The sequence below is a fragment of the Phascolarctos cinereus genome, unplaced genomic scaffold, assembly GCF_003287225.1.
Source record: "Phascolarctos cinereus isolate Bilbo 61053 unplaced genomic scaffold, phaCin_HiC Scaffold_9;HRSCAF=440, whole genome shotgun sequence".
Taxonomy (NCBI): domain Eukaryota; kingdom Metazoa; phylum Chordata; class Mammalia; order Diprotodontia; family Phascolarctidae; genus Phascolarctos; species Phascolarctos cinereus.
In genome coordinates, this window is record NW_027556402.1 from 29,290,208 (window position 1) to 29,313,073 (window position 22,866).

The following is a 22,866-nucleotide window of genomic DNA, read 5'->3' on the forward strand; positions in this document are numbered from 1 at the left end:
ATGAGTAAACAAGACTCAGAAACCCTTAAGTGAATAGCTCAACCACACAGCACATTTCAAACCTACATCTTCTGCATCAATTACATCATCTCCTGTAGGAAATCTTCTCAGATTCTCCCAGCTGCTCTTGTGCCCCAAGCAATTATTTTATATTTACTGTGTATATACTTACATGTGTGCAGCTAGGTGAGACAACTGATAGAGCACTGGAACTGGAGTCAGGAAGAACTGAGCTCAAATCAAGCCTAATACACTTACTAGCTGTGTGACCCTTAGCAAGTCAGTGAACCTCTATTTGCCTCAGTTTCCTCATTGGAAAAATGGCAATAATAATAGCACCTACCCTGCAGGGTTTGGTGCCACGATCACATGAGGTAACAATTATAAAGCATTTGGCAAAGTGCTAGGTGCTATAGAAATGTTAGGTATTACTGTATCATGTCCGTGCTCTTAGGTACTCTTCTCCTTTGTTTAGCAAAAGTAAGTGCTTAAAAAATGCATGCTGAAAGATCGATCAGTTCTTCCATCAGTATGCTGGGTCAGCAGTGTCAGCAGGCAATTTTTAACTCAATACCCTAAGTTGCTAGTGCCCTCTCTTCTGATCAGTGAATTAACTGCTACAAAGTAGTATCTGGTTTGCCTGTATGTATGTCCTTTACATAACTAAAATACTATAATCAATAATAAGTAATCAATAAATATCATATGCTACAAATTATTTAATCAAATACAATGACCTTAAAAAATTAAACCTCACTGAAGTGAATTTTAAAAAAAGGAAACTTTTTTTACTAATAAAACTTGGATGAGATTTAGACTTTGGAAAAAAGAGCTATAATGGCAATTAGCACAGAAACTTACACTGCATATTCACAGTCATCGCTCTCAACTGTTGAGTTGATATTGGGACAAAAGTTTAGGCCGAGAAATTCATTATGTTGCAGAGCCTATGAAATCAAAAAAAGGAATGGTTAAAATAGCCTTAATATTCACTATTTCCAAATTATTACCTTCATAGTCTCCATATTTTTAACTGAGTATTTTTTCTTTTATTTTAACATTCGTTTTAAAAATTTTATGTATTTTTGTCACACTTTAAGTTCCAAGCTGTTCCCCTCCCTTCTCCCAACCTTGCACTAGAGAAGGCCACCATTTCACTCACACTCACACACACACACACACACACACACACACACACACACACACATACCCCTACATATACAAAACCATACTATGCATACTTCTATTGATCAATTCTATCTCTACAGGTGGATAGCATCTTCCTTCACAGACCCTTTGTAGTTGATTTGAATATTTATAATACTGAGAATAGCTTAGTTGTTCACAGTTATTTTTCAAACAATATTGCTGTTACTGTATCCAATGTTCTCTTAGATGTGCTCATTTTACTCTTCGTTATTTCACACGAGTTTTTCTAAAATCAACTTTCACATCATTTCTTATAGCACAAGAGCATTCCACCACACTCATATACCATAGCTTGTTTAGCCATTCCCTAATTAATTTGTATCCCCTCAATTTCCACTTCTTTGCCAACACAAAGAGAGCTACTATAAATATTTTAGAACATATAATTTCTTTTCCTTTTTCCTTGATCATATTGGGAAACAGACCTATGGTTGGGTCAAAGGGTATACACAGGTTTATAACTCTTTGGGCATAATTCCAGATTGATCTCCAAAATGTTTGGACAGTTCACAGTTCCACCAATCACATATCAGTGTTCCAATTTTTCCACATCTCCTCCAATATTTGTCATTTTCCCCTTCAATCACTTTAGCCAATCTGAGAGATATGAGATGATATCTCAATGTTTTAATTTACATCTCTCCAATCAATAGTGATTTAGAGCATTTTTTCATATGACTACATATAACTGTGATTACTTCATCCAAAAACTGCCTGTTAATATCCTTTGACCAATTATCAATTGGGAAATGACTTATATTCTTATATATCTGACAGAGTTCTCTATGTATTTGAAACATGACCTTTGCCTGAGACACCGTCTACAAATCCCCAATTTTCTGCTTTCCTTCTAATCTTGGCTACATTGGTTTTATTTGTACAAAACCTTTTTGATTTAATGTAATCAAAATTATCCATTTTACACCTCTATATCTCCTGTTTATTCATGAATTCTTCCATTCAGAAGTCTGATAGTTAAAATGTCCCATGTTCTTCTAATTCACTTATGATATCTTCCTTTATTCCTAAGTCACGTATTCATTTTGACATCATCTTGGTAAATGGTCTAAGAGATTGGTCTATACTTAGTTTTTGCCATAATGCTTTCTAATTTTCCCAGCAATTTTTACCAAATAGTGAATTCTTATCCCAAAGTTAATCATTTTGTACCATGTATTGTATGTTACTCTGTACAACTGATCCATGTTTCTATTTCTTAGCCAGTACTAGATAGTTTTGATAATTACTACTTTATAATATAGTTTAAGACCTGGTACTGCTTGTCCACTTTTCTTTACAGTTTTTTCATTAATTCCTCTTATATTCTTGACCTTTTGTTCTTCCAAATGAATTTTGTTATTATTTTTTCCAAGCTCAATAATACAATTTTTTTTTTGTAATTTAAATGGGATGGCATTGAATAACTAGATTAGGTAGAATTGTCATTTTTATTATATTAGTTCTGCCCACCCATGAACAATTAATATTTCTCCAATTATTTAAATCCGATTTTATTTGCATATAATTATGTCCATGAAGTTCCTGGGTTTGTCTGTATGTTCCAGATGTTTTATGCTCTCTATAATTATTTTAAATTTTAAAATCTTACTATCCCTTCTTGCAGAATTTTGTTGGTGATGTATAGAAATGCTGATAATTTTTGTGGGTTTATTTTATTTCCTCCTATTTTGCTAAAATCAAGTGTTTCAACTAGCTTTTTAGTTGCATCCTTAGGATTTTCCAAATATATCACCATCTCATCTGCAAAAAGACAGTTTTATTACCTCATCGCCCATTCTGATTCCTTCAATTTTATCTTATTGCTATTGCTAGCATTTCTAATACAATATCGAACACTACTGGCAATAATGGGCATCTTCATTTTCTTGCTTCTAGCTTATCCTCATTATAAACAATGCTTGCTGATCTTTAAGTTAGATGCTTATCATTTTAAGGAAAAATCCACTTACACCTATGCTTTCAAGTGTTTTTAATGGGAATGAGTGTTGTATTTTGTCAAAAGCTTTTTTCCCATCTATTGACACAATCATACAATTTTTGTTACTTTTGTTCCTGATATAATCAATTATGTTAATAGTTTTTCCTCATACATGAAAGCATCCTTGCATGCCTGGTATAAATACATTTGGTCACCATGTATAATTTTTGTGATATATTATTGTATCCTTCTAGCTAGTATTTTATTTAAGCTCTTTGCATCCACATTCATTAATGAAACCGGTCTATAATTTTCTTTCTGTTTTTGCTCCTCCTAGTTTAGTGTCATATGTGTTTCATAAAAGGAGTTTGTAGATCTTTCTTTGCCTATTATTTCAAGTAATTTATTTAATGTTGGAATTAGCTGATCTTTAAATGTCTGGTGGAATTCATTTGTAAATCCATTTGGGGTCTGATGCTTTTTTCTTAGGAAGGTTATTTATGGCCCGTTCAATTTCTTTTTTTTAAAAAAAGGTTTCTCTAGATATTCTATTTACTCTACTGTTAATCTAGGCAGTTTATATTTTTGTAAGTATTCTTCCATCTAACTTAAATTTACCCAACTTTTCTGCTGCCACTCTTATTTGCAAGTGATACTGCTCCTCAGGGCCTCTACTTCCTTGTGACTCTGCCCTTAAACTGTGCCTTAGAAGTGGCTTACAGGCAATGGAGTTGCCAAAAATCATCCAGTCCTGCACCTGATACTAGCACAGGGCAAAACAGAAATTGAAAGAATCCACCAATCACCTCCTGAAAGAGATCCCACAATGAAAGCTCCCACAGGAATTGTATAGTCAAATTCCAGAGCTCCCAGGTCAAGGAGAAAATAGTGTACGCAGCCAGAAAGAAACAGTTCAAATATCATGGCGTCACAGTCAGGAAAACACAAGATTTTGCAGCTTCTACATTAAAGATCAGAGGGCTTGGAATATGATATTCTGGAAAGCAAAGGAGCTAGGATTATGACCAAGAATCACCTACCCAGCAAAAATGAGTATAATTATTCAGGGGAAAAATGACATTTAGTGAAATAAATGACTTTCAAGCATTCCTGATGAAGAGACCAGAGCAAAATAGAAAATTTGAGAAATAGAAGATTCTAGAGAAGCATAAAAAGTTAAACATGAAAGAAAAATCGTAAGAGATTTAATAAGGCTAAACTTTTTATATACCCATATAAATACATGTAACTTTTAAGAACCGTACCATTTTTAGGGCAGTTAGAAGGGCTCTACATAGACAAGAGTGCACAGAAGTGAATGAATTATGTTGGGATGATCTCAAAAAAAAAATGGAGTGGGAAAGAGGGATGTCCTAGGGGAAGGGGGAAGGGAGAAGGGAGAGAAAGAATGGAAAGAATTAAATAAAAGAGGAGCACAAATAAGGGTTTTTACAGTGGAGGGGAAAATGGCGGTCAACATTTGAATCTTACTCTCATCTAAATTGGTTCAATAAGGGCAATACATACACACACACACACACACATACTCAGCTGAGTACAGAAATCCATCTTGCCTAATAGGGAAGAGGAGAGGAAGATAGTAAGAGAAAGGAGGGGCTGACAAAAGGAAAAATGGATAAAGGAAGGCAGTGGTCAGAGGCAACACAAACTTTAGAGGAAGGACAGGATAAAAAGAAAGACAGAAAGATAAACAGAAAAGGCTGGATGGAGGGAAATGCAGAGATAGCAATTGTAACTGTGAATTGATTAAATTCACCCATAAAACAGAAGCAGATAGCAGAATGGATTAGAAAACAGAATCCAATAATATGTTTTGTTTTGTTTTTTGCAAGAAACACACTTGAAACACAAGAACATACATAGAGTTAAACTAAAGGGCTGGAGCAGAATCTATTATGCTTCAGCGTCTGAGTTAAAAAAGGCAAAGGTAGCAATCATGATCTCAAACAAAGCATAAGGAAAAATAGTTCTAATTAAAAGAAATTAGCAGGGAAACTACACTTTGCTAAAAAGGCACCACAGACAATGAGGCAGTATCAATACTAAACTTACATACAGCAAACAGTATGACATCCAAATTCTTAAATGAAAAGTTAAATTAATTCCAGGAGGAAAAATACAGTAAAAATGTACATCAACTTGCCCCTCTCAGAGCTACAGAAATCTAATAACCATAAAATAAACAAGTTAAGGAGATGAACAGAATTTTAGAAAAGTGAGAAATGATAGATCTCTGGAGAAACATGAATGGGAATAGAAAGGTATAGACCTTTTTTCTTAGCTGTGCATGGTACTTTCACAAAAACTGACAAAACAGAAAAGCTTCACAAACAAATGCAGAAAAGCAGAAATATTAAATGCACCCCTTTCAGACCGTAATGCAATAAAATTATATTCAATAAGGCATACTTTGTGCATTGTATTTTTCTTTTTTTAATGTGTGTTTTCTTTTGCAGCGTAGCTAATATGGAAATGTTTTACATGACTTCATATGTATAACTGATTTCTTATTGTCTGCCTTCTTAATGGGTGGGGGAGGGGTGGAAAGGAAGGAGAGAATTTGGAATTCAAATTTTAAAAAATGAATGTCGAAAATGTTTTAAAATGTATAGGGGAAACATTTAATGAAAAAAATTGTTAAAAAATTTTTTTCCTGGTTCTACTCATTTCACTTTGCATCAGTTTGTATAAGTTTCCCCAGGTTTTTCTGAAACCATCCTCCTCATCATTTCTCATGGCACAGCAGTATTCTGTCACAATCACATATCACAACTTGTTCAGCCATCCCCCAGTTGATGGGCATCCCCTCAATTTCCAATTCTTTACCAACACAAAAAAGAGTTGCCATAAATATTTTTGCAATATAGTTCTTCTTCCTTTTTCCTTAATCCATGAGTATTGATTTTAAAATACACTGGGGCTTCCCAGCATTTGTAGGTTTGAAAAGCAACAAGCCCAACTTTTCTACCATGACAATCAGCAGGATCAAGGTCCATAAGGCAAAGAAGCACTGGCTATGGGTCTCTTTAGTTTTCAGTTTCTTACCTCCTTAACATGAATCTCATAAAAATGTAAATAGAGAAGTGTTTAATTCCATAGAGAACAGAAGGTGATTCTGCTTTGCTGTCGGCACGGCTTCCTAGTTTCAGATCTCCTATAATCAGGGCCAGGACCTCAGTTATAACACAGAACAACAACAACAACAGAAATACTTACTGTAAAACCATATCGAGGAATACTGAAATACTTGAGCCAGGCAAGCCAGTCCGCAATAGTTGTGAGATTTACTAACAACCCTGAAAATATCTACAAAAAGCAAGAACAGTCATAGTTTTTAGGCTAATGTCACAGGCAACAGATTTCAGAAACTTAGCTGTCATTTTCTAGGGAACCCATCCTCTCTTTACCAGGTCATGTCCTAACACTCGCTGTTAAAGATTAACAATGGGACTGCTAGGTGGAGCTATGGACAGGAGGACCTAGTTCTAATCCAACCTCAGATACTTACTAGCTGTGAGACCCTGGGTAAGTCACTTAACCGTGAGTGACACCAAAAAAAGAGAAAAAAAAGATGACAATACCTGTCCGCAGCTATTCTAATCAATCCATTATGCATCTTAGCATTTGCATGTAACTGAACTGCTTAGATAAACCTTGCCTTCATGAAATAAGCTGAATTTTTGTCCTTTTAAAGGTGATTTGTAAAGGCACTGGAAGGCACCTGAAATACTGTGGAATCCAGACAACCTCTTTCAAGCCCCATGTCCTCTGTCACATCCCATGCTATATACTTAATCTCTCAGGTGTCGGAGGCAACTCTCTAAGGTGGAGGTTCTTAACGCCATTAATTATGTCTATTCTCCACAAGAAAAAGTTTGAGATAGGAGCAGTGAAGGAATGGCCTGCTCTAACATAGACCATGGAGGAGCCAATCTTCCCCTTCTCTCTAGGATGCTGCTCAAGATTCAGGTTCTAACTGAAGAAACAACAGAAAAAAAGTCATGAACAGCACTCACGAAATAATGGTTCTCACTCACCATCATGAAAATAAATGAGACGGTCATGCAAATATTGGCCACAGACACCACAGTCTGCCCTGCAGCAATAGCCAGAGCCATGGAGCTCGCGGTATAGGAAACCAGCATCAGAGTGAACATCATGATGAAGAAGGCCCCTGCTTCCGGCTTCAGTCCTTAGCACGTGAAAAAATAAAGCGAGACGACAATCTAGCTGTTTGCAACACTGTGTTTTTGAGATAGGATATTATAAAACAGTGAGCTAAACTACTATAAAATACAATATCATAACATGATGTTACGTATCATATTATATTGATTGTAATTGAATTATTACATAATTATAAAATAGTAACATTAACATAAGATTAATATAATTAATTCTAATGTAATTCTAACATATATCGTAACATATTGTATCATATTATATTGTATTGTATCATGATATATTGTATCATATTGTATTATATTGTATCATATCACAGCATACCATATATCACATCATACCATATATTAACAAGAGCCTCCTAACCTTGTCTTCATTCTCAGATAGGAACTTTATAACTGGCACGTTTACTAGCTGAGTGGCTATAGGAATGATGATCTCTACAGTATTTTATCTCACAAAGACATCATAAATGTTGAATACATGCCAGTTTTTATTGTTACGTAAGATCATCTTACAGCTGAAGACACTGAGGGTCCATGGGTTTTACTAGTTTGTCCAGGATTAAGCATGACTTAGTAAAAAAAAAGCCAGAGACGTAAACCACATCTCCTAGCTCTTTCTAATCCATCAGCAAGCACTTATTAAGTACCTACTCTGCCTGTGGGAGCCATCTCCAGTCATCCAGATCAATTATCTTGCCACCGGACTCAGAGAACCCTGAAGGAGAAAGTGAGGCTGGTGACTTTGCACAGCCTTGCCTCACTTGAATCCAATCCACTTGCAAGCCACAGCATCACCTTGCTGATGTCATGGTCCTCTTCCAGAACAAAGGACAAACAGAACTGCCTACTCAGTGTGAGGGGCAGGGATACGCAGCAGAAATGTATTTTTCTTCTGGCTTTTGCCTCTTCTTTCAGACAGCTTACATTCTATTCCATTTATGTCTTAATAATAGGCATTTAAAACAATGCTTGTCAATTGGCTGTTTTTATCAAATATAACACGCTATTTTGATAACGGATCTTTCGGGGTTTGTCCTCTCTTACCCATAGTAAGTGTATGCTTATGCACCACAAGCTGGTCTTTCTTTGAAAGTGCTCTATAAAAAAATGCAAGGACTAACAAAAAGTTAATCCAGTAAACTACTTCCATCCCTGAAAAAGAGGTGCCAGAGATGAAAGTCTTACAGGCAAAATTAAAACTCCTAGGACGAACATGGAATTGGGAAAGTGATTGTGAAGTGCCTCCCAAACGTGTCCGCAAATACCTCACGACTTTTTTTTTTCTGCTCTTGACACAACAAAGTTTAGTCCTGATTCTCCAGTCCCTTGGGAACAGGGAAAGGCCCAGAATTCAGGCCCGGGATACCAAAAAGTCTAAATGTGGCCATCTAAACTACTAAAGGCTAAAACCACTACATGGTAACTAATTTTAAAACACAATATCCCTATCAACCAGCAAATATTTATTAAATGCCTTTGCTCGGTCATTTTTCAATCATTTCTGACTCTGTGACCCCACTTGGGGTTTTCTTGGCAAAGATACTGTAGTGGGGCTTGCCAATTCCTTCTCCAGCTCATTTTACAGATGAGAAAACTAAGGTAAATAAAGTTAAGAGCCTTGCCCAGGATCAAACAACTACCTAAGTGTCAGAGGCCAGAATAGAACTTAGGAAGATGAGTCTTCCTGACTCCAGGTCCAGCGATTTATCCCGTGTGCCAAAGAACTACATGTAATAAAAGACCTATTACTTGGCTGGTTTATAGATGTTAGGGGAGTAGATAATGACTATGAAGATGCTTTATTGCCTATATGTAGGAAAACGTCTTACAGACAGTATGCACTTAATAAATGCTTGCTTAATTGAATGGGGTTATTTGTGTTAAGAACTGAAAAAGAATATGTTCTTCATTAAATGACTTTATTAATTACTGCTTTAATATCTACTGGGCTATGATAACTCAAGTCTCTAAGAGCCAAAACCTACCTGATAGACAACTAGTCCAAACAACTAGGACTTTAATGGTTTCTTTAAAAAATCAAATATCACTACATCAGATTGCGTGCCATCTTGGGGAAGAAGGTGGGGAGGGATGGTGAGAAAATTTAAAACTCAAAAGCTTATGGAAGTGAATGTTGAAAACTAAAAATAAATTAATAAAATTTTAAAAAAAGAAAAAATCAAATATAAAAATTTAATCTTTCTCTATTCATCAGCTTAATGTGTTAAGCATTAGCTCAGACACTCTTGTGAATAAGCTCTTGCTATTAGAGGAAAAAACTGTCCAACATTTAAGATGAGTATCTTGGCCCTTGCAGAGAGACTCCAAACTGCAAAGTAGGTCTGCTTAAAAAGTGACTTTTTATCTTGAGAATCAAAGTTTCATATCGATAGTATATAAAAATAATTTCAATCAACCAACAAGCACCTACTATGTGCTAAGCATCGTGCTGATTATGGGTGAAGTAACAGGAATAGATCAGCTATTTCTTCCAAAACTGAACTGCTTACTTAAACCTTGTATTCATGTTACTTACCTAACATAAAATAAGTTATACAAGTGAATATGATGCTTGGCATCGTTCTCATGGGGATTAAATCAGATAACAACTTTGAAAAAAAATATGGAGAAATTCTATAGTATCCACTGACATACTCGTGTCTAAAAAAAAACAAAAACAAAATAAGACAAATGTTATAGATATATAGATACATATCACAATGGACAGCTTAACAATTTATAGTTTCAAGAGCTCCATAAAATAACTTGTCAGACTTTAAATAGCAAATTAGAAAATTTTAATATTCAAAATGAGAAATTATTTTATTGTTTCCATCCAAGAAGAAATTCTAGAAAGGAAAGCCAAAAAAGCAACTTATACAATGACAATTGCATAAATGAAGACAACGCTAGAAGTAACAGACAATGAATGTTGGTAGCAAATTATTCATGTCAAAGCCCAGATCCTTCCTCTCTGCTAACAAGTAACTCCAAGAAGGAGGATCCCTCTAACAGGTATTTTTGCTTAATTATTTGGAGTAAGCACTTGAAGATGCAAGTGTGAGTGCTTGCTAGAATATCCAGGCTGTGTCAAAACAAAATGTATCAATTAAAAAAAGAAAAAAAAATTCTTATGTATTAAAGAAAAAAATAATCAGATAGCCTAGAGACTCTGTGATATTGATGAAAAAAGTAAAGTATCTGGAGTCAAGAGACAAGGATTTAAATCCTGGTTCTACTACTTGTCTACTATGTGACTGTGAACAACTCACTTAAATTGGGGCCCACTAGTTGTTCAACATAAAATAAGGGGACTGGTTCAGATGACTTCTAAATTGCTTTCAAATTCTAAATCCACAGAATGAAAAATACCTCTTTTTAAATCTGCCTGTTGGGGGAAAACATAACTTTCTAAACTACTAAGGGCTAAAATCACTTCATAGTTACCAATTTAAAAACACAATTTCAATCAGCAAGTATGTATTAAATGCCCACTATGTACCAGGCACTAGGGATGAAAGGACACAGAAACAAAACATTTCCTATTCATAACAAGTTTATATTCTAATGAAGGCGAGAATAAATACATAGACAAGTACACACGGTAGAAATATAAAATGAATAAATACAAAGATAAAGTATTTAAAACAAGGTAGTTTGGAAAGAGAGGATTAGGAAGGGTTTCATGCAGAAAATGGTAGCCCAGTTGTGTCTTCAAGAAAGAGAAGAACTCTATGAAGTGGACTGAATTTTATGAAAAGGAAGCAAAGCAGGTGCCCAGTTTCCTGGATGGTTCAATAAATAATGAATGTAATGGGAGAGATGATGATAAGGAAGAATTCAAAGAAACATAGAAAGACTTATATGAATTCATGCTGAGTGAAATAGGAAGAACCAGGAAGACAATACGCACAACTCATTACCCCAGTGTAACCTGAAAGAATACTGATGGGAAATTGAACTCTAGGGAATGAGAAGGACCAAACTGAGCCCAAAAAAGAGTTCAGAAGAGTGGCCCATGCCCTTCGCTGCAGACATGGGGGAGGAAGTGACTGAAACTCTGTGGCAGGGGCTTTGTGGTGGCTGGCTTTGCTGACCTGGCTTCTTTTTCTTCCTCTTTCAATCTGTTATAAGGGGTGTCTTGATACAGAAGAGATATATTCAGAAATTAATATAACATAAAAACAAAAGGCATCAACAAAATACAATTTTTAAAAAATCATGGTTGCTATACATTTCTTATTTTTTATTTTGCCTATCAGAAATACTGAAGTTTAATTTAATAATACTTTATCTGGAACTATTATGATTTTATATGATTCAAATAAGCTAGCAAGAAAACTAACACTTTTGAAGAAAGATGGCACAATGATGGCTGCTGGCAGCTAAAGGGGGCTGGTCACTGAAACCTTCCAGGTGGGTTATCACTGATGTGAGCTCTTCCAGTTGAACCCTCTTCCTTTGACCCAAGGCTATTTCAGAGATTAATCATTCCTTTCTCCAGGCACCATTCCTACCTGGCATCAGAGGGTGTAACAGAGCAGTACTCCTATCCACTACCCTGACTGACAAGGTTCCTTTTCCCTATCCAGACTTGATGCTGACCTCTCCCCTCATTCTAATCCCTGCCAAAAAGACCCCAAGGTCTCTATTGCCCTTTGACCTGAGGTATTCCTATTACCTTCTTCTTTCATCCTGAGGGGTGCACAGAGCTAGAGCTAAGCACAGTGGCTGGCTAAGCAGGGAGTCACTAACAACAATCCTTCTGGCAAGATGGAGGACCACTGGTACTTACCATGTGCCCCACCACTGCACCCTAAGGTGTATTGGACCTTAAATCTTCCCTATCACTACCCCATCCTGACTTTCTAACATTGCCGTCTGACCAGTTAATGCACTCTAAAGACTATTAGGCTTCTTTGCATTGACCCTAAAATTAAAATGATGTCTCCCCCAAGCAGAAGACATCAACTAATCAATAAGCCTTTATTAAGCACCTATTATATGTTTAAGAAACTGTGCTAAGGGATAGGAATTTTTTAAAAAGGCAAAGGACAGTACCTGCCCTCAATGAGCTCACAATCTAATGGGAAAGACAACGCGCAAATAAACATATACAAACAAGTTATATTACAGAATAAACAGGAATTAACAGAAGGGAAGATTGAAGAAGTGTTGGAAAAGGCTTTCTGTAAAAGATGGGATTTTAGTTGGGATGGACATAAAGAAAGCTAGGGAATACAGTCAGCAGGGTTAAGGAGGGAGGGTGTACCAGGCATGGGGGATAGCCAGAGAAAATGCCCAGAGTTGAGAAATGGAATATCTTGTTCAGAGAACAGCCAAGAGGCCAGTGTCACTGGACTGGAGTACGTGGCAGGAAGTAAGGTATAAGAAGACTGGAAAGGGAGAAGGAGTCTAGGTTATAAAGGGTTTTGAATGCAAAAAAAAGAATTTTGTATGGGATCCTGGAGGCAATAGGGAGATACTGGAGTTTACTGAGTAGGAGGACGACTGGAGTAAGGAGAGAGCTGAAGTAGGCAGACCTCCCAGCAAGCTATTGTAATAGTCCGCTCCTGAAGTGATAAGGGCCAACATCAGAGTGGTGGCAGGGTAAGGGGATAGAAGGAAGCATATTCAAGAGATGTTGCAAGTAAAATTGACAGGCCCTAGCAACAGATTGGAAACGTGGAGGTGAGAAAGAGTGAGCAGCTAAGGATGATTCCTAGGTTGCAAGCCTGAGGAACTGGGAGAATGGTATTGCTCTCTACAGTAAGAAGCAAGGTAGGTGGCAATAAAGAAGGTTTTGGGGGAAAGATGACGAGTTCTATCTTGTGTGTGTTGAGTTTAAGATGTCTACTGGACATCCAATTCAAGATATCTGAAAGGAGCTGGAGATTTGAGAGTAGAGGTCAGTGGAGAGTTTGGGGCAGGATAGGCAAATTTGAGAATCATCAGCACAGAAATGGTAATTAAATCCAAAGGAGCTGATGAAATGACTATGTGAAGTAGTATCGAGGGAGAAGAGCTGAAGGCCCAGGACAAAACCACATGGGACATTCATGATTTGTAGGCATGACCTAGAGAAGGATCCAGCTAAGTAGACTTAGAAGCAGTCAGATAGACAAGAACCAGGCGTCCCAAAAACCTAGAGAGAAAAGAGTACCAAGGAGGAGAGGGTGATGGACAGCGTCAAAGGCTGCAGAGAGGGCAAGGAGGATGAGGACTGAGAAAAGGCCACTGGATGTGGCAATGAAGAGATCACTGAATAAGGAACTGAGTGGTTGGGGTATTTGAGGGAGAGTCAATACGCATACCGAAGTTCCCTAGTAAGAGGGCAGGAATTAGGGAGGAGAGAAAAATTGTGAGCCATGTACTTAACTCATTGAGGAAGGAAAGGAAGTGAACTGGAGGTATGCAGACAACAACTCCCAGGATTTTGATTGGGTGGTAAATATGAATAGCATGAACCTCAAAGGATGACAGGTTACTGAATGATGGAACCTGGAAGTGGCAATAGGGAGCAAGGAGTATTCCAACTTCTCCACCTTGAACAGTGAGCCAAGGAGAAGGATGAAGGTGCATTTAGTATTTGAAATGGTAGCCAGGGTGGCTGCATTACCTAAGGTAGCCTGGTTTTAGTAATAGCCAATAGATGGAAGGAGGGAGAGAGAAAAAGATTTAGGATGAAAGAAGTTTGTTGCCTATGGAGTAGGCATTCCATAGGGTACAGCACAAAGGTGGGGTGATGTTTCATTGAAACTCTGCAATGGGATATTTGATGGGGGTGAAAATAAGGAATCGGGTGGTGGAGGGATGGGGAATTGGGTGTGGATGATGCCTAACAAGGTTCAGAATCACTGAAGGGTATGAAGGGTATGGGCCAAGAGTGAGAATATTCATCACTAGTACCACTCCTCTTCCCAAAGGATGTTGGAGATCAGACCGGAGGAAAGCACAGTCTGAGACAGAAGGCACCCAGTCACATGGTCAGATGGGAGGCTATCCATCACTATCCCCTTCTCTGAAGGATGGATATTAGGCAGCAAGGGGGATAGCAGGAGATGGAAGCTGAATCTGCCTGGCAAGAGAAAGAAGTCCTGTTCCTCATCAACTTCCATCAAGGGAACAAGAGAGGTACAACAAGAGAGGAAGGCCTGAGGGAAAGCTGCTCCTCTGTGCACCTGAGGCCTCCCATATCACAGCTGAAGACCTGGTGGAAGCTGAAGCTGGAACAGGAGCTGGTACATGTGGAAGTTCCTGCTTTGCAGTAGATGAAGACGCCTTCCCTCAGGGGCCATGCTGCATCCAGCAGGAGAAGGGAGGTACAAGGCCCATGGTCCTGGCTCCTCTTCCCAACACGAGCCATCAGGAACTGCCCCATATTTCTTTCTGTACCCCCAACACTAATCCCAGTAATGAGCACTTCTTTCTAAAAAAATATAAGCTGTTTCATTCATCCATTATGGGAAATAATAGAAAATAACACCAGAATATGCATCTGGGAAGTCCCACTGGTTATTATTCAGAAAGAGCTTACTTACATAAATAGCTTTTTTTCCACAACCAAAAGTTCAAGCGCACTGAGGCTGCCAAAACACTGGTTGTTTACCAGGAAGAAGAGCGCCCCGACTCTGTGAAAGAAAGAAGAAATTGTTCAAAAGTCACCTGCGGCCAATCACACGCCCTACATTAAAATGATACTACTCCGAATGTAAATAACAAAAACAATGAATATGATTTCTGGTCATTCATAATTACCCCCTTCTTCCTCTCACTTGTGCGGCATCCAAAAGCCATAATATATCATATCATATTAATTATGCTATATTAAATTATATTAAATTAACAATATTTAAATAAATTAAATATAAATAAATTAATAATAAATTAAAGTCTTAGTCAGAACACAATGTCACTGGGGCCACTTATGCTGTAGAAGCCAAACTGTCCCTATCCTGTTGTGTGTTTTTATTCTCAGTGGATTATAACACGCAGTAGCTCCAATCTTAAACTGAGAAAATTGGGCATTAAATCACGGTAACATTTCATTTATAAAATATCTGGGAGATGCTTCATAAGATTAGATTTTCCAGGTAATAAAATGCATGACAAAAGTTTTTTTTTCCAAATGTTTTGGAAGGAAATCCTGCTAAAATGTACCACACATTCCCCCAACCTGTGTAAATACAGCCTGCTCTTTCTTGTTTGCTCAGGGTTAGCAAAATAAACGAGTGTTATTGCAATACACCATGATGCAGTGATGTTAAAAAAAATTACTGAATGGTGGTTTATCGAAAGTGAAAGACTAGTTTTCTTGAGTTCTTAAAGAACTGTTTAATTCCCCCACTTAGAATCTGGTGTGGAACAGAAAACCAAATAACCAAACTTCCTAGGATAGCATGCGAAACAAGGGAAAAGCAGGTACTGATTGAGAGCTTCCCATAAGTCGAGCACTAACTAAGGAGGACACTTGTTTTGGACTGATTCTCAAGTGCTTTTTAAAAATTCTTTTATTATTTTATTCTCAGCTGTATTCCAGATAACTGAGGTTATTGGTTACGTGACTGCCAAATAAGCGAACCGGAATTGTACAATACAGTAAAGTCCTATTCATCTGGAACCCAAACAAATATCAAGCTCAAACAACCAGAATCTCTTCCACAGGTAGAGAGTGGGGAGAATGAAGTGCAATCAAGGGGTACCAAAGCCAAAAGGTGTTCACAGGAGTGGGAGACGTGCATAGAAAAAGAAAAGCAATCGAAAAGTGCAGAGGCAAACCGAGAGGGCAGAGGAGTGAAGAGGGGGAACAAAAGAGGCAAACTGAGGCAAAACGAGGGGGAACAGAGGACAACAGAAGAGTGAAGAGGCTCATGGCTGAGTATGCAACAGAACAAAGCAAAGCAGACTATCCTATCCTACGAACTCCAGCACAATCATCCTCTCATGTAGTTTCCAAAACAACCAGGGTGAAAAATGAATAATCATCAAAGTTCTGCTAACACTTAGAGGAAAATCTGTGCACCACTTGAAAAAAAAAGGTGAAAGTATAAAAAGCCAGCAAATTGTGTCATATGGCAGAAACAAAACAGAACAAAAAACCACACAACTTCAAAAGGGTAGTGGCTACAGTTCTTCAACAGTTCCCATTCAGAGAAGAAACGGACAAAACTATTTTCAGCAATATGTGCACAACACTGCACTCACTCTTCTACAACATAAACTTATAATGCAATTTTGCATTTTTACACTAGCCCTGACTGAGACTGGCTAAGAACCACAATAATAGTAGTTACCATCCAATATAACAACCAGAAAAAAAGGAGAAATAGAAAAATCCAGCCACACAAGTGAAGTAGTCAAAAAAGATGAAAATTGACCACTAGCTCTAATGCTAATTCTGTTAACTGGCTCAGTTCCTTCAACTCAGGGATGGCATTCAACCCGTTATATACCTGAAAATTATTACTGTCCCTTGACAGAGATTCTGGGGCTGGGTTACTTACCTGTTCTGAATTCCAGTGGAATCATTTGGTAGTCCAAAGAAAATGGCACCTACAACCAATCCGAGGACAGTTGTGATAATTACCTTTGTAAGAAAGGAGGGGTGGGAAAGAAAGAGGAAAGAACGTTGTGATTAGAAGCAAAAACAACAATCTGATAGATTTAAGAACTGAAGTTTAAAAAATTATAGAAACATTTTCTAGCTAACTGGCATTAAAGTCATTAGAAAACTAGGAGAAAATGTTAGCTGCTCTCCAAACTGATGCCTACTTAAAATCAGAGAGTAAACTGCATTCACTTATTAAATCTAATAAATAAATAAAAAGGTGGAACATATTCTAACAGGAAGCTTGGTGTATTACTAGGGAGCCTACCTCAAAAGGAAGGCTATCTCAGGAAGACCTGGGTCTAAGCCCTGTTTCTGACACATACAGACTGTATGATGCTGGGTAAGTTATCTACCCGGATAACTCTCAGTATCCCAGGCAATTTTCTCAGACTATAAATTGGAGCAGCATCCTTACCAAGGGTTCCCTGTACCAATAAAATCAGAGGTCTAGACACCCTCAAAAACCATTCTAAAAATATTTTAAATGTTGTTTAATGTCTTTAAAAAGAGAGAAACAAATATAAAACTCAGCATTGAAAGAGGCTACATTCTATTGGGAGATGATATATGTCAGCATACGCAGAAAAAATATGGTGTTAGCTGAATATAGGGAAGGAAGGCAATAGTATTTAAAATATCTGATATCCTAGAAATATAAGCCCAGATAAATTCAGTTAAATGTCTGACACCCTAGGGAAATAAAAGCCCAGATAAATTCAGTTAGAAGCTTCACAAACTAAAGTCAAGAAACAAAGTTTTCATTAAAACAAAAACAAACATCAAACTGGCCATAACAGCACTGTAAGATTTTTAAAGGTGTGAACCATTCCTCACTTCTAAAATATAGACCAAGCAACTCATAAGGGACATGGTATGTAAACATTCAATAAAACCTTGCTGATGGGTTCTTTTGGACTGGGTCTGCAATTTTACTGGTGTAGAGGATACTTAGTAAGAAAACTCCCTCTATCAGTACAAATCATCACTTGCTCTGCAACTTACAATTTGAGACAGCTGCCTGGGACACAGAGAGGTTCAATTCCATCCCCCTGTCAGAGGCAGGATTTGAACCCAGGATTTTTTTTAAACTCCAAAAGACAGGCTATCTGCTGTGCCACGCTGTCTTGGAACGAGAGGATAATACAGGGTGTCCCAGCTTTAAAGTGCACTAAGATTTTTGGTCCATCTTGGGTAGGGGTGGGAAGTACAGGAGGGAGAGGGATCTATTAGAAGGATAAGGAGAATGGGAGTGATTTAAGTTGATTTTAAATACTGAAAAGAGAAAGAGGTTATGTGACTAGTAGTTTCCCTTTGGATTTTGAAACTGGTGGTTGAGGCTAATTAGAAGGTGACCTTGCTTTACTCCAGCATAAAAACAGGATTTCCTCACTATTCTTAGCATGTAAAATGAGAAAGTACCCATAAAAATGTTTATAAGGGCTTTTGTACCCCAAGGACAGTGCCTCACCTAACACCCTCCCTGCCACGACATCTCTCAACCAGCCTTCCGCTATGGGGCAGGAGGGCTTCATGCTACCATCTCTGTCTCTCTGGATTCCTCCCTGACAATCTGTATTGGCAGGAAGATGGGCAGACTTGGGTTCTTTCCTAATATCTCTCATCCGTCTCTACTCACCTACAGAAAAATACAACCCCCTATAAAGTATTCTGTCAGACAAAACAATATGCCTGGAAAGGGCACTTTTATGAGATAGGGACATAAAAACCACTTCTGTTCATCACAGGTGATAAAGGAAAGCATCCCAGCATGGAAAAATAGCACTGACCCCATTTCAGAAGACCACCACAGTTTAAGCTCCCACCTTACCACTTACTACATGGCTATAGACAAGTCACATCTAACTTTTCTACACCCAACTTTCTCAACTGAAAAACAGGAATGAGAATCATGCTGACTACTAACTCACTAGCAATGTACTCTGTCAAATGTAAAGTATTAAGTAAATTTAGGTGATACTGATGAAAGACAGAATTCATGGTAGAAAATTCTGCCTTGGGGCAGCTAGGTGGTGCAGTAGGTAGAACTCCACCCTTGGAGTCAGGAGGACCTGAGTTCAAATCTGGCCTCAGATACTTGACACTTACTAGCTATGTGACCCTGGGCAAGTCACTTGACCCCGACTGACTGCCTCACCAAAAAAAGGAAAAAAAAGAATTCTGCTTGTAATGCTTTTCTATGTTCCAGAAACAGACACCCTAAGAACAAGGATAAAATTTTTTATATAGTATGTTAACACAAAGTGAACGATCTGAAAATCTTACTGCTCAATGCTCCTAAAAAATCTTTTCCTTGGAGTTTAATCATGATATGCCTGCTGCTTTATGGTACCAAAAAAGACTACTGAGGGATGTGGTGAAGGCTATATTGTGATGGGGATGTGAAGAAGGGTCATACTGAAATCAGCCTGGGAAGGAAATGACCCAGCAGTGAAGGAAGGGACTTTAATACACACAAGGGACTCTGAGAAAGCTGCTATGTTGCAATCTTTGCTAATGGCAGAATATGAGGCTGGTGAATCACTTGAGCTCGGGAGTTCTGAAATGCAATACAACTAAAGCCAACCTGGCATTCTTCATTTTTTTCTCTTTTTTTTTCTTTTTAGGCAATTGGGGTTAAGTGACTTGCCCAGGGTCACACTGCTAGTAAGTGTTAAGTTTGGTCTGAGGCCAGATTTGAACTCAGGTCCTCCTGACTTCAGGGCCAGTGCTCTATCCACTGCACCATCTAGCTGCCCCCAACTTGGCACCAATATGGGGAGCCCTGGGGAGGATGGAGGGGAGTAGGCAGAGAACCAACAGGCTGCCAACAGAAAGGCAAAGTAACCTCAGCTGGAAACGGAGGTCAGAGCTTCTGCTCTGATAAGCAGCAGGATCACACCCATGAGTGTCTGTACTTCTATTCAGCTTGGGCAAGAAAGGGAGACCCAGTTTCTTTCTTTTTTTGTGTGTTTTTGGCTAGGCAATGGGGTTAAGTGACTTGCCCAGGGTCACACAGCTAGTAAGTATTATGTTTCTGAAGTCAGATTTGAACTCAGGTCCTCCTGAATCCAGGGCCAGTGCTCTATCTAGTGTACCACTTAGCTGGCCCCAAGACCTAGTTTCAAAAAAGAAAAAAAGCTAACTGCTAGGTCCATCAATCCCGGAAAGTTGTAAAACCTTCAGGGAAAGTTGTCACAATCAATAAGGATTTAATCACCTACTATGTGCTAATCAATCAACAAGCATCTAATCACCTACTATGTGCCCTGTGCTAGATTCTATGGAGGAAAAAAATCTTTCTTTCAAGGTACTTACATGTCACAAAGCCAAGTTCTCATAACACAGAAGTGTGGGAGGCCGAGTACTGATGGAAAATCTCTAAGTCCTTATAGACTTTAGGGGTCAGCACTATAGAGGCTTGCCTCCGGGATAAACGCTGCCATGACTCTTGCCCTAGCTCTCTTTGTTATGGTTTGTTGATCCTAAGTTCTCACTCATGCCCAGCCTTGAGGCCAGGTGGCTGACTTGGGCAGACAATACTAAGAACTGGGCAGGGAAAACAATAGATATGAAATTTGGCATTAAAACTACTTTCTCATGAGAAAATGAGGATCTTTAGCTGCTTAGATTGTTTATGTTATTAATTAGCGCTTGGAGATCATTTCTCATAGTACAAAGCTGTTTTCTATATAATCTTGTAACACCTGAAAATAAACCAGTCTTATGAGCATCAGTCTCAGACTCGCCTAGCCCGACTTTTCTTTCTCCAGTTCCCCTTCCCCTTTTTCTTCACCGCTCTGTTGCACATCACGCTGGCTGCTGGCACATAAGTAATAAGAGCAAACACACAGTTTCTCTCTGACTGGTCTCAACATTTTCCTTCAACATCTTAGAAGCTGTGCTTTATTTAGGGTAAAAATTACTGGCTTCTATTATTTCATCATCGGCATGTTCCTAAGTACTAGGGTGTCATAAAATGAAAACCAACCTATTTTTAGAGGCAGCTATGAAGCAGGAAGAAATAATGAATTTTGAGGTAAAATTATTCCTCTTGTCTCTGTTTCATGAGTTTATGGGGAGAAGGCAGGGAGATGTGAAGACATGTAGACCAAGCCTAGAACCATGATTCCAATGGCACAGAGAATTCTCATTGATAATATTACTTCGCTCTCTGCAGAACTTCTAAAGGGAAGGCTGAACTAGCTGGGATACTGAGTGTTGTGTTGACAGGCTGGGGACTTGCAGGCTTTTAGTGTTCCCAAAGCAGTCTAATCTCCGCTGGTCTTGGGTTTGGACTCAGACCCCCATCAGCCAGCAAGAAAGCTCTGTTGGCCCACAGTGGCACAGGTCCCATTTTGGTCTGGGATTTCCACCCTAGTCATTCCTCTACAGGCTTGGCTATTTGTTGAAAGTGAGACCCTACTTTGTGGCTGATGGCTACTGCTGCTGGATCCTGAACTTCCTCCTTTCTCCCAACACCACCCAGGGTCTTCTTATTTGGGAATGCCACTGTGGGGCAGGTCCCCTTCTCACTCTAGCCTGGATCTGTGACCCCGACCTGGGTAGCAGGGTACAAAACTGCCAGTCTGAACCTGTCTACATTACAATGGCCCAAGATAGGTCTGGGGGTGCCCCGGTTTGGGTCTGGGACCTTCTTTCACCCTGCTGTACTATCTCTCCTTGGGCATGGGAATGCTCTACATGCTCCTTACCTGACCTTTCCCCAGCATTACAGACATCCTTGTGTTACTCCTCCTAAGCCAACCTGCACTGGATAAATGATTCACTGTGTCCCTTCTCTTAAAGACCTTTTTACGGCTTTCTCCAAGAGGATTCAGTTTGGTTCATTCTCTAGATCTGTTTGGAGAAGTTTGATTGAAAACATGTAGCAATTTTACCTGAGCTATGGAGGCCTGCGGGCTACGCACCAAATTTTTGAATGACCGTTTGCAAAGCCATTTGAGCTGATGACAGAAGGAGGTAACATAACTTGTTTCCCTGAAATGAGTCATCTTGCTCTTTTGAATCCCCACAGAGAAGGTAGATAGTTCTTCTTTAAGGTCCTTGAAGTAGGTGGAATTCATATAAGTCTCTATTAATTCATCTATAATGGGCTTATGCTGTGAAGGTTCTTCAATATTCTTAGCTTTGGATTAAAAAGAAAAATCAAAGTTGAATTATTAAAAGTACAAATGATCTAAATAATTACTCAGTTTTCCTAATATTCTGATAAAAAAAACTTTACAAAAGGAAATGATTTTAAAGCTCATATTTAATTCACAAAATATAATTTAACTAGACTTTCTCCCAAATATATTTATGAGTTCAGGCAATCATACATTTGGAAAAAAGTTAGCAGCATTACTTTAATAGCTACAGTTATTACTAGAACTGAAGTTTTGTGACTATATTTCAGAAGTTTTAACAAATCATTTTTGTTTCTTTTCTTTTTTGTGATGAATTCAAATCCTCATTTTAATATTTGGTCCTTGATATCAATTATGTGGAAACTCAGAAATCCTTATACTCAGGTTTAACAACATCAATAAAATTATCACCAAAACCAATGTTCCCTGGGCACAATATAAGCAGTAAGTGTCTTATTTGTCAGCCAACCGGAATGCTTATTATGGAAATTTAGATAACTAAATCCAGGGTTCACTGGTTAGTTCCCACTTTTGTATCAAAGCTCCATATCCACAGCCCTATGCTGTCATAGTAATCTTGACTTCAGCCAATTAGTATGGATATGAAACTGAATCTAATTAACCCACAGATCATTTTCCATTTCCTTACCTTCATCAGTTCCTTCTTCTCTGTTTAACCGCACAGCAGAAGAGTCACCATTAATGACATCCAGGAAGAAATCTGTGGGATTATTATAGGGCTCACAGTGGTGA

The 22,866-nt window shown here is 38.3% G+C and overlaps 1 protein-coding gene across 7 annotated transcripts in view; it reads right to left on the reverse strand.

The window, feature by feature from the left end:
• The window catches only part of ABCG2 (ATP binding cassette subfamily G member 2 (JR blood group)), a 93,476-nt gene that overhangs the window by 1,706 nt on the left and 68,904 nt on the right, over nt 1–22,866 (reverse strand). For all 7 annotated transcript variants that reach the window (XM_020988316.2, XM_020988318.2, XM_020988314.2 and 4 more), the window contains 8 exons: nt 22,763–22,866; nt 21,865–22,112; nt 16,860–16,942; nt 14,898–14,987; nt 9,893–10,017; nt 7,207–7,361; nt 6,386–6,475; nt 862–947 (listed from right to left, as the gene is read on the reverse strand). The exon at nt 22,763–22,866 is cut by the window's right edge and continues 1 nt beyond it. In XM_020988316.2, the coding sequence (XP_020843975.1) occupies nt 862–947; nt 6,386–6,475; nt 7,207–7,361; nt 9,893–10,017; nt 14,898–14,987; nt 16,860–16,942; nt 21,865–22,112; nt 22,763–22,866 (981 nt within the window). The remainder of the gene's footprint in view (nt 1–861; nt 948–6,385; nt 6,476–7,206; nt 7,362–9,892; nt 10,018–14,897; nt 14,988–16,859; nt 16,943–21,864; nt 22,113–22,762) is intronic.